General features: G+C 44.8%; 1 protein-coding gene across 1 annotated transcript in view; it reads left to right on the forward strand.

Moving 5' to 3' along the window:
• Window positions 1-4,568: 4,568 nt before the first annotated feature.
• LOC308308575 (SLIT-ROBO Rho GTPase-activating protein 1-like) overlaps window positions 4,569-12,379 on the forward strand; it is a gene marked incomplete at both ends in the record, with an annotated part of 31,068 nt that continues 23,257 nt past the window's right edge. The window contains one exon of the mRNA XM_080753994.1: window positions 4,569-4,635. Within this exon, the coding sequence (XP_080610120.1) occupies window positions 4,569-4,635 (67 nt within the window). The remainder of the gene's footprint in view (window positions 4,636-12,379) is intronic.

Below are 12,379 nucleotides of genomic sequence, written 5' to 3' on the forward strand. Positions count from 1 at the left end.
TCGACTTTTTTTCGTCTTTTTTTTTCTTTTTAACAGAACCTGTTTGAAAACTCTTCACTCCATTGCATCGTTTGAAAATAAGTGTGAAACCGATTGTCCTGCTGTGTCTAAATCAGCAGTTCCCAAACCTTTCAGGTCGGGACCTAAAAGAGAGATTAGACGTTTGCCCACGACCCAGTGTTTGGGAACCAGTGGTCTATGACCATACAGAGAGATTGATGTTCTGGTGACACGGGGTACGATGGGTTTGAACCCCCACGGTGCCTCTGGATTGGCCCCCATTGCACTCCAATGAAAACAGTTGGCTGTGTTTGCAGGTGAGAAGCCGGTCAGTCGGGTGTCTGTTCAGCAGGCAGTGGGAAGTGGAGAAGAATAGCGTGTTCCTCCACATGGGTTGTGTCCTCCTTTCTTCCAGGTGAAAAAAGAAGCATCTGGTGATAGAAGCAGACACAAGGTTAGCTACACCACTGTTTCCCAAACCAATTGTTATGGGTCGCGGGTCACTTCTCATGAACTAAAAAAGTATTTTGTAAGTAATTTCATGAATAAATATGAATAAATCAGAAAACCATTTTTAAGAAGTAGGGAAAATAACAGATCTACAAGCTCTTAACGCGGCATGAAGCGATGCGTTGAGAGCTTGTAGATCTAGTCTTGCCGTCTTATTACATGGAGGGTTCCAGAAGGGTTCCCAGTTCAATCCCGGGCTCCCCCTGAGTTAGTGTCGAAGAGTCCTTGAGCAAGACTCTGAACCTCTAGTTGCTCCCGGTGAGCAGGTTGGTGCCTTGCATGTTTCCTCCGCCATCTGTGTATAACTGGTGTGTGAATGGTTGAATGTAATGCACAATCTCTGTAAAGCGCCTTGGATAAAGGCGCTATATATCGTAAATGCACCATTTACCATTTAAGGCAAATGTCAAATTTCTCTTTTGGAATTTGAGCTAAAATATTTGGGAACTCCTGGTCTACACCCTCCCCAAGACCAACCAGCAGGACCAATGGAAGGAACTACATGTGGGGGATTGAGAATTGGCCTAAAGACTAAAGAGAAGCTTTTAAATTGATTAAAAAAAGAATACAAATACAATTCATGAGATGGGGAAAAGATCATCTCATCTCATCTCATCTCATCATCATAATATCACACTCTTAGAAACGTGATTCTGCTTACCAGAGATCTCTGTTACGGATGCTAGAAGTTCTTACTTCAGTGTCACAGTCCCAGGGTATTTTTTTCAGACCATTGATTCAGTGACCAGCACACTGCTTATCTAGTCATTAGAGGAATCCTCTGAAAGGTGATGAGTTCTTCCTTCATTTTACAAAATAAAATGGAGGTGATTAGGCTGCACATTTCCCCCAAGCCAATGGTATATTGGCATGCCACAGTGCTGTGGTGTGTGGTGACAGCAGCAGCAGTGGCTCAGGAGGTTGCGGCCCATCTGGGAATTTGTGTTGAGGTGTGTCACTGCATGAGCAAGTGAAGCCCTCTAATTGTTCCCTGTGTGCTCAATTGGAGCAGCACTGTTCCTAAAAGGAGAAGTCAAAAGCAGTGCAGCTATCTATGATATGACCCTGGTAGAAACTATATTGTGTATGAAATCCTCTTCCTGCCCACTGGAATCCCCACTTGATTCCCGAAGGAGGTACTTTATGACTATTGATCCAAATACCAGTATTCTCTCTCTGCTATTAAAAGTGCTTTCTGTCCACTTGTTTCCCTGCTGCCTTAAACAATCATTCTTCTTGGGGGCGCCTTGGCTCAGTCGGTAGTGCTGTCGCCTCACAGCTAGAAGGACCTGGGTTTGATTCCCGCCGGGGAAGCTGTGGGCGCTGGCCGCTGGAGGCGTGTTCTCTCCTCCGCATCATCAGTGCCCACACCCTAGGTGGGGTTGGCGAAAGGGCCTTTCTGTGTGGAGTTTGCATGTTCTCCCTGTGTCTCCTAGGGTAGGTACCCTCACAAAAAAAATGCAGTAATCCTGGTCTCAGCCGGGGCGCCTGATGGAGGGGAAAGGAACTGGTTGGAAAAATTTGTTCCTTCCATGTCCAACCGGGGAAACTCCCCCCTGTCAGGTGAAAAGAAGCAACTTGGGCTCCTCATGCATAGAAGGAAGCATGAGGTCAGTCTGTTGTCTCCCCAGGTTGGCAGAAGGAGTGTAGCGCCCAGGATTACATAATTATTGAACAAGGGTTCACAAACCTTTTTTTCCCTTTGAATTTCTGTAAAATATATATATTTGGGGATTTATTTATTTATTTTTAAAGATTTTTATTTTTTTTAATTTAGGAACGTAAAAGAAGAAGAAGGGAAAAAAAAGACATTGGCTTGGTCCAGGTCCTTGAACCTAGTTTAACTCAGCTTTAGTGTGACCTGCCATGTCTCATCCTGAATGTAGGCTACAGTACTTTCTCAGATTGCCCCTGGCATGACGGAGAAGGGCCATGAATCAAAGGCATGCATGCAGCTTCATCAGTTTAGTCAAGACAGAGAAAGAGAGAGAAAGACAATGGTTGATAAACGAGGATAACATGTCTCTCCATGGATGGTTTGAAACCTGTAGATATCCATTATAATCGCTCTAGTGCCATCTAGTGTTAATAAATATGCATGGCACTTTTCTGTCTAATTAGAGGCTTTACGATTAATAGAGACTTTCTTTTTACTCTATTATTTTTGTTTTATTTTTCTAATGTGATCTATTGTATTAAAATATCCTTTTAAATGGTGGTGTTATAGTTTAGCTATAGTTTTTTGAAACTATAGGTTAAATAATAATAAGGTTATGGACTATGGTGTAGTAAGACAGTTGCATGCGCCAGGTAGAATCACTAGAGGGCATAACAGGTCTTCTTCTCTTCCCTATCAGGCAAAGAGATGAGCGTATACCCATACCGGTCTCTCGTGGCAGTGCGAACGAGTGGACAGGTTCAACAGTGATGATGGTGATAGGCTATGGTGCCATGCCATTGCCCATTGCAGTGGGTTTATAATTGTCATCATGGAATGGCCCTGTACCGTAGCCTACTGTAGGCCTTCCTCCAACAATAGGCCTACCTGTCACTCTGTAAAGTCCCGGGATTCGAACCCGTGTCTACCACGTGATCGAGAAACCTAGCCTAATAGACCGCTCATTTAAGGATCTCAATTCAAATATGTCTAGGCTTACTTGAGCAAGTTGACCTTATAGACCTACCAGTGAACAGCCTATACTGTGATGAAACTGTACCTTTTTCTAAACAAACTTCTATTAAATTATTCAATCAATCAATCAATCAATCAATCAATCAATCAATCAATCAATCAATCAATCATCAGGAAGCAATATCCCCGCTTGGCCAGATGGCTATGGGCTTCAGGCAGGCAGTGTCATCAACCATAGGACATGATGATGACATCACCACATAAGAGTTTACATTTCTCAATGGATGAGTAGGGACTATTAGGGAGACTGTGAATCACTGCAGATGCTAATATTGTAGGCTACTAGTAGGCTACTAACTAGATTGGTTAAAAATAACAAAGGCATTTGCGCAAAATGCATGGTTGTTATATGCCCCTATAAAGTGTCCACTTAATTAGTTTCATTCATTGTTTGAGGCAATTAAGACAATTGACTAAATGTTTTAGGCTAGCTTGTATTTTGACAACGGTCGCGGTCCTAGACAGCTATGTGCACTTCATGTGGAATCTGAACGCCTAATTTTTCCCAAATGGCTACACTAAGGAAATATAATAATATATTAGGCTATAGCCTATACCACCAACTAGACCGTTATAATTGCGACCGTTATTTTCGGCGGTTGTGAGATTTTGTCTGCGTGTTTATGACTCGTGTGTCATATCAGCTGTCAATCCAATATCATTGATTCCGCCCCGCCATGCAGTCACACCCTTTTCACCGGCATTTGATTGGTGCTGTAACTGTTAATGTTATGTTATTAGGCCTATTTCCCCCCATGTGTAGTGCCTGTGGGCAGTGGGTAAGGGGTTACTATAAGGTGAACATACACTTCGACACTAACCGGAGATAACCGTAGTAGTACCGCGCGGCTAACAGCTGTGTGCGTGCGTGCATGTGTGTGTGGTCCGCTGCACGCTACCTAGTGGGCGTGTGCCTAGTAGTCTCCACCGCAAACCCGGTGTGCCATCCATGCATGTGTGTGTGAGCGTGGGTGTGTTTGCATGTTGCTCCTGAGTCCTCCTCCTGGGTTGAGTCGACGGAAGATATATATTTTTTTACCACCCGTCCCGGCTGACAGGGCATATTATTCTCTGACCTCACACAATATGGCTTTTACGGCTCCATTCTGCTGCGCCGGGGATGAATGGGTGATTGTTTCTGACTGATCGTCATCCACCACCACCACCAACCAGCCTGCTCTGCTCTGCTCTGTGTGGAGCTGTACCCCGGGGAGGCCAGTACAGTGTTGCTGCGGCACTGGACGGATTTTCTAGTAGTATGTCAACTTGTTGTGATCCGCAATGACGCCTCGGGCACTGTAGGGATTGAAGGGTTTTGCACCTGTTTTCCGATCGATCACCTGTGTGTCGCGCCGAGCCTTCCAACATGTCAAACTCGAACAAAAGCAAGAAGGACAAGGAAATCCTCGCCGAATACGAGAGCCAAGTGAAAGGTAGGGTTATTATTTTCGGTGATTTTTTTTTTTTTTGCCCATCTACCCATCGGGGATCTGTGTGGGGTCCTAGTACACTATAAGGCGCACCCACCTTTACCCTCTCCATCTCTCACTCATTCAATATCTTTCTCTGTGCGCGTGCATGCGCGCGCGTACACACACACACACACACACACACACACACACACACACACACACACACACACACACACCTGCAAGGCTGCCACTGTGCCACATCCCTCTCTATACCTACACTGCCTTTGCATTGGATTCAGTTTACCTGTGTGTGTGTGTGTGTGTGTGTGTGTGTGTGTGTGTGTGTGTGTGTGTGTGTGTGTGTGTGTGTGTGTGTGTGTGTGAGTGTGTGGTTGACTGGTTGTATGGGTGCTGCTGTTGCTGACACCTCACCGTGAGACGTCAGTATTTCTGGGTTCATCTCGAGTGCTGCAAGGCGCCTGGGGGGGGGATGAGTAGGAGGGGTGTATTCTGCGGAGCCCCTTGATCTCTCTCAGCCATGTGTAGAGGAGCGGGTGTTTGGCAGCTCTAGCATGCTGTACAGTCAAGCGGCTGTCAGAAGACCGTCTACCCCGGGCTTGTGTGTGTATGGTCTGTCTAATATGAACACCATCTCCGGCTGTCTGTCTGGGAGCACACAGCCGCTGTCTATTGGTATTCCTCTGAGGTTGTGACTGCAGTAGGCTCCTGTGTGTGTGTGTGTGTGTGTGTGTGTGTGTGTGTGTGTGTGTGTGTGTGTGTGTGTGTGTGTGTGTGTGTGTGTGTGTGTGTGTGTGTGTCTGTGTGTGGTCTCCAGTGCATTAGATCCTGATCCGTGTGACCCAATGTGTGATGATGGGACACATGGAGAAGCTATCATGTCTGCTAGCTCAACCAATCTTGCGAGGATGGCTGCCATGGTTACGGTGACTGTGCCCCCCGGCGTTATGGTTACTCCCACCTGCCGTGGTGCCCCAGGGGAACAGTCGGATGCCCTTTTCAGACTCTAACTTGTGGTTAACTTGTAACCATTCTTCACCCTCTCCATCTCTCACTCATTTTAATCTCTCTCTCTCTCTCTCTCTCTCTCTCTCTCTCTCTTTCTCTCTCTCTCAAGCAAGCTGATGAGTATCTCTATGTCAGTCTTCGTCTATTTGCATCAGTCCACTTTAGCATAGGTACAATCCTAAGATTCCTGTACAGCAGTGATCCTCAACCTGATTACACACAGCAATACAGTATTTCATATTGTAGCTATATACTCTTACCTGCTCAGGATCTGCACAGCGGTGGGGAATACTAGCCAGTCAAAATAGGAAGGCCTGTATTGTTGTGTGGGGAGAGCCCACAGATGCCAGCGCACAGAGTCTGGGCCATGCATGGCTCTCATTGTTTTTTTGTTGGCATGATTTTCCATCCTATTTCCAATCTCTCTTCGCTGAACTAAGCTCTTGTTTTAGCTGTTTGTAATCTGCAATGCAAAGTGATGAGAGCCAAAAGACTATATGGGCTTTACAGATCTTGTTGAATGATAGTGGAAGAGGTCATTTAACTCTGAGAGTGTAAAGTGGACCTGCTTGTGTCCTGTTTCCCCCTCTCAGAGCTAAATGAACTACAGTATGGATTGTTGAGCATTGGTGAATGCTCAATGTTCTATGGATACTGCTATGATGATCTTGAATCTTCAATTGGACATTGTGAGGCACAGTAGAATTGTTGCCATCTTAATGTCTCTTTCATTTCATGCAATGTAATATTCAGCCGTGCACACAGTTTCTCAGCTCTGTCTCTCTTGTTCTTCACATGGCTTCTCACACTTGCAGCTCTCACATACTCAGTTGTCACCTACGCCCACACTGTCACTTGGCATCTAAAAGGAATATAGGCGCCTGCTTTGCACTGAAAGGAAAAACCATGTTTCTGTGGTTTGATATCAAAGAGAATGGAGGAAATGGGGGTACCTGTGGGTGTTTTCCCATCTCAGATACCTCTCTTTCAGAAGAAATACAATACAGTACACAGTAAAATACTCTGTTTGCTGTAAATCTATCAATTTGTAACTCGGAAAGGGAACAAAATGGAACCAAATAGAACCATATGCCTTTGGTTCCATTTGTACACTGAGTTAAATAAACACTGGGGAATGAGTATTTTACTGTGTACAAGCTAAATCTTTTTTCTTTTTTAAATTATGCTTGCTCACTTACTCAACCCTCTCTTCGGCTTCATTGCTTCCCCTGGCCTGCTGTGCTCATTCTGTCAGTGAAACACACTGGTACATGAACAGTCTCTCCCATGGTCCCCTTTCTGTATGACACAGACACAGGATGAATCGAAACTGAGATCTTGAGTGATTAGATTTAATGGAGAGCAGCAGAGGAGAGCATTAGAACCAGTGCGTGCACGTGTGTCTTTACGCGTGGATGTTCGCCTTTGCATGTGTGTGTGTACGTGAGGATGTGCGCGTGCGTGCGTGTGTGATCCTTACTCTGGTGGCAAGCAGCCAAAACACATGCGGGGATGCCCTGCATTACAATGACCACTCCGTTGAAGCACTGCTTTTCCGCTGGGTCTCTTGTCCTATCTCTCGCCTGGCGTGGATCTAAACATATAGATCTGCATTGTAACTATGTGCTCTCCAAGTCTGCCTGCCCTCCCCGGCTCCTGATTGGTCAGTGCAGTAGGCGGCGTGTAATGTATACACATGAGGTATAGCTGCTCTCTCTCTCATCATGAGTGTGAGGGTGTGATCAGCGAGGTGAGTCGCGCACAAGGTATAGAGCACACGGATTATGCTGTTATTGCTGACAATACACATTTGAATGCACAACATCAATGTTCACGGTGTGTTGAGCGGGCTCCCGGCCCTTATAGCCATGGCTTTTGTGAGCTCCATGAGCATTACCCGCTCCACAGTGTGAGACATCTAATGTGTCTGAACGGAGCGGAGATGAGGATCTTCCTCCGCTTAATGAGAAATGCAAATCAAGCCGGGAGACAGGGTTCTGCAGGGGAGAGAGAGAGAGAGAGAGAGAAAGAGAAAGCAAGGGAGAGATGGAGCATAAAAAAGGGAGAGATGGAGGAGTGCTCCATGGGTGCTTGCTTGCCTGCACGGCAGGGACGTGCTGGCCATTGGGAAAAGCGGGACAACTCCCGAACGGCCGGTTCATTCCTGGCCGGTCCAGGCCGGCCATTAGGAAAAAAAATTAAATAAAATGTCAGCCTTCGTTCCATTTTGGGGGCTGGGCAGCCAACAAAGTAAATCGTCACTATCGGGCAGAAACCTTGTATCTCCAAGTTTCAAATGTGTAATTTATTTCGCAAAGCAAAGCAAAGCCCTGCTTCATCATACAAGGCCGTTGCACAAAAGTAGTGAAAACAGCAGGTCTACAAGCACACAACGCCTCGCGGTGCGAGGCATTGTGTGCTTGTAGATCGGCTGTTTTCACTACTTTAAATGATTTTTAAAATGATAAATACAAAACAAACCGTTTTGGACATACAAGATTTCCACCCGACAACAACGAAATATAACTCATGTACAGTAATTGTCCCACAGGCTTGTCACTTGTCATGATCTGAAATGGCAAATCTTTGAGTAGCAGCAGCTCTATAGCGCGCAATGAGGGCCTCTCCAACTCTTTTTTCCCGGGCTGAATCAGGGGCCCAGCATGTCCCTGCTGCACGGTAAAATCCCAAGTGTTCATTTAACTCTGAGGCTGTACAAATGGACCCACATGGAGTTAAGTGACTACTCAGAATTTTACTGTGTGCAGCAGCTGAGCTGCAGCTCTTGTTTTTTTTGCCTGTGTCTGCATGTAGGTGATTACTGACCTCACATCTGCATACCTGAGAGAGATAGAGATAGGTATAGATAGATAAGAACCGAAAACATATTGAAACCAATATTTAGAACAACAACCAACTTAATCAGATTTATTTTTACACTTATAAATCAATGAATTGAAACAATAAAAGTTGAATACATTTTTTACAATAGACTAAATTGATTAGTCTAACCACTTAACCTGGTATTTATATTTGTTGTACAATGGTGGCGTACAAAAGCCAAAATAGCCACTGTACATGGCTTGTAGATCTGCTAGCTTCACTATATATACTGTATATATTCACTATCTATACTATAATTTTGCGAATGTCTGAGTGAGTGAGTGAGTGAGTGAGTGAGTGAGTGAGTGAGTGTCTGTCTGTCACAGCGTTTCTCCTCGGTGGCTGGAGCAATTGATCTGAAATCGCATCACCATCAGCATATGAACACACCTGACATAACTGTGAAGCCCGTTTGTCACTTTCACAAATCGTATGCTGTATATTAGCATTTTTATGGTGTATCTATATCTATTTAGCCTACAGTACCTTTTGTGACCACACATGTTAAGGGAGGGCGCTGTTGTTCAGGCCATGCACAATCACACACAAACACACACACACACACACACACACACACACACACACACACACACACACACACACACACGGGGGGGGGGTGTGCAGGCGGGCGGGCGGGCGGGCGGGCTGGGGGGGGGGGGGGGGGGGGGGAACAGTATCTCTGTAGCCATTAAACGAAACGGGTTTCTTACATTGATGCTTCTACATCATGCAAGCACCAGTTAAAGTTACTTTCCATCCCTCATATACTGTGTGCACAGTGCACATCCCATAACCCACACACTGCACATCATTTCGGAGCTCATATCTTTGAACGGGTAAGGGCTAGTATATATTTATTTAAATAATTGTTCATTAATCGCAATCGAGGCAAAAGTCTGAAATATAATCGTGATATTGATTTGAAGCCATATTGCCCAGCTTGGTTGGATGGATGGATGGATGGATGGATAGATAGAGAGAAGTCAATGGACAAACATGGAAGGGAGATAGTGAAGTACACTGCAAAGTCCCGAGTTTTAATTTAAATTCTAGAGTGAAAAAATGGACCCGCAGGTCTAGTGAGCAAGCACATAATAAAGTGAGTGGCTGTGTGACACTGAGTAAATGTTTTAGAAAGCTGTATCACTGGCCCAGATTACTCTGTGTGTGTGTGTGTGTGTGTGTGTGTGTGTGTGTGTGTGTGTGTGTGTGTGTGTGTGTGTGTGTGTGTGTGTGTGTGTGTGTGTGTGTGTGTGTGTGTGTGTGTGTGTGTGTGTGTGTGTGTGTGTGTGTGTGTTTTCCTTAATGATTATCCAGCAGTAGTCTGCCCCCGTGTCCTTGGACCTGGTCGCCATGGTAACGACCACCTCCGAAGACGGTGCAAGCTTCCTGTTCCTGTTCAAGCAGTGACATCAGACGCTCAAACACATGCACGCACACACCCACATTTACGTGCACACAAATGCATATTATTAACACCTGTGTACAAGCTCTGAAAATATATATGCCACATAAAAGTATAAAAAATGGTTGGTATGAAGTCAGAATTCTATATTTCATCACATGCTGGTTTAGCCATATCGAGCAGATGTGTGCGGAAAAGGAGGAGACGCGTTCATCTGCAAACAACATGCAGGGTGTAATGGAACATATACTGTCGACGCTCAATATTGCTGTCTATTTCAGCATAGATTGTCTTGCCTGATACACAATTCACGATGAACCACTTTGAGCCATATTCTCTCCACCTACAACGAATAGCAAAAATGCCTGTTCTACAAGCTCTGCTCTTTTTGGTATTTAAAAAAAATGTTTGCCCTTAATGACATGCCCAAAATGGGAACGGCAGGGGTAATGTGGTTAACCTCTTAAAACCTGTACTTAGTTGACCATTTTCCCGAAGGTTCCATCGCCCCCCTAATGTTTTCACTCTACACTAAATCTTTTCAACAAAATAGCAGATCTTCCTCAGCCTAGTGGTAAATGTGCATGCAAAGATTTATGGAAAACGCAAGCTGCGTTCCAAGGTTATAATAGTTTTGGATTTTTCCATTAGTTTTTATTTTTATTAGTTTTGAGGTTTTGTTTTCAATTACAGTTTAGTTTTAATTCGTTTTTAAAGTGAGGTTGCTAGTTTCATTTCGTTTTTATTTTTTGAAAATGCTTAGTTTTAGTTTAGTTTTTATTAGTTTTAGTGTTAGTTTTAGTCTTTTACGGTATTTGTCAGGGGTGAGATTAAAAAAGCTCCGGAAAAAGTATTGTCTAATAAAGAAAATCAACAAAACATCATATTGTTGAGAGTGGCAGGAATGTTGAGACATACAACTTCTCTCTTTGACCTCACCATCTGGTGTTTTTTATTTTTTATTTCTACAAAAGACAAAAGACGAAAACTAAGGAGATTTTCTCTATAATTTTATTTTATTTTAGTTAGTTTTGTAAACACACAATATCGTTTCAGTTAGTTTTCATTTTTTTAAAAAGCTTAGTTTTTATTTTTATTTCAGTTAACTAAAATGTTTTTTCATTCTAGTTTTCGTTTTTTAGTTAGTTTTCGTTTACTATAATAACCTTGCTGCGTTCATGATTTGAGGCATTTTGTTCAAAACGGACCAATCCAGCCAATGTTAGGGGGCACGGTGGCACAGTCGGTAGCGCTGTTGCGTCACTAGAAGGTCCTGGGTTCGATTCCTCCCCGGGGGACGCTGGGAAAATCGCGCTCTTTCGAATGACCATCATTTCGACCGGAGGGTTAGCGACTCACTCCACGGAGGTTAGGGTTAGGGTGAGGGTTAGAGTTGGGTGTCGAAAAGATGACATGTAGTAACAGCGACACGCTCCCGGGACGCTGGGGGCACTGGGGGCGTGTTCTCTTCTCCGCATCATCAGCGTCCACACCCTAGGTGGGGTTGGCGAAAGGGCCTTTCTGTGTGGAGTTTGCATGTTCTCCCCGTGTCTCCTAGTGTAGATGCCCTCACAAAAACATGCAGTAATCCTGGTCTCTATAATGCCTCCCCCTGACCAGCCGGGGTGCCTGATGCAGGGGAAAGGAACTGTTTGGAATAACGTGTTCCTTCCACCCGCTATGTCCAACCGGGGAAGCTCCCCCCAAGTAATAAGAAGAGGCCTGCTCACTCCTCATGCGCTGAAGGAAGCATAAGCTCAGTTCGGGGCCCTCCCTAGGTTGGAAGAGGGAGAGCAGTGAGATAAAAATCTTAGTGAAAAAAGATGCCCATGTGAAAAATGTGAGGCAGAGGTTATGAATTGGCATGATGGCATCCAGGGAGTTTGTGTGCACAGCCAACAGCAGACTGACACACACATACACGGACGGACGGACGGACGGACTGACGGTCGAGGTCCAAGACATAATCTCAGCCATGCGTTTCGGCCTGGTGGAGACAACCAGGTGCTCAGTTGAGGTAAAAAGCGTATGGTCGGTGCTTCTAGGATCTACAGGACTAAAACTTGAAAGAAAAGGAGTGATCCGAGCACTCAAAAAGTAAAGGAGGAGAGGGCAAGAGTAAAATCAAGGAACTTAATTCATTACAAAAAGGTTAAAAAGCCTACAGTACATGTTTCGACCTACTGGTCTTCATAAGGGCATGTCTGCAGTGGAGTATTGGCAGTTCAGATGATCTCCACCAATAACCATTGAAGAGGCCACCTTCAGCACGGTTGGGGGAACTATTCCCTTGCTGATGCTTCACATTCGGTGACCTTCAGCCTGTGGTGATGCCTACCACCGCACAACCACTGTGTGAACATTTACCATTTCTCAAGTGAAAGACACAGAGGAGCTGCCTTTCACATTAAAAGGAGCAGCCGGGGCCGAAACGCATTGATTTCCGCAGAT

This window comes from Nannobrachium achirus (genome assembly GCF_963921795.1).
Source record: "Nannobrachium achirus genome assembly, chromosome: 23".
In the NCBI taxonomy this organism is placed as follows: Eukaryota; Metazoa; Chordata; class Actinopteri; order Myctophiformes; family Myctophidae; genus Nannobrachium; species Nannobrachium achirus.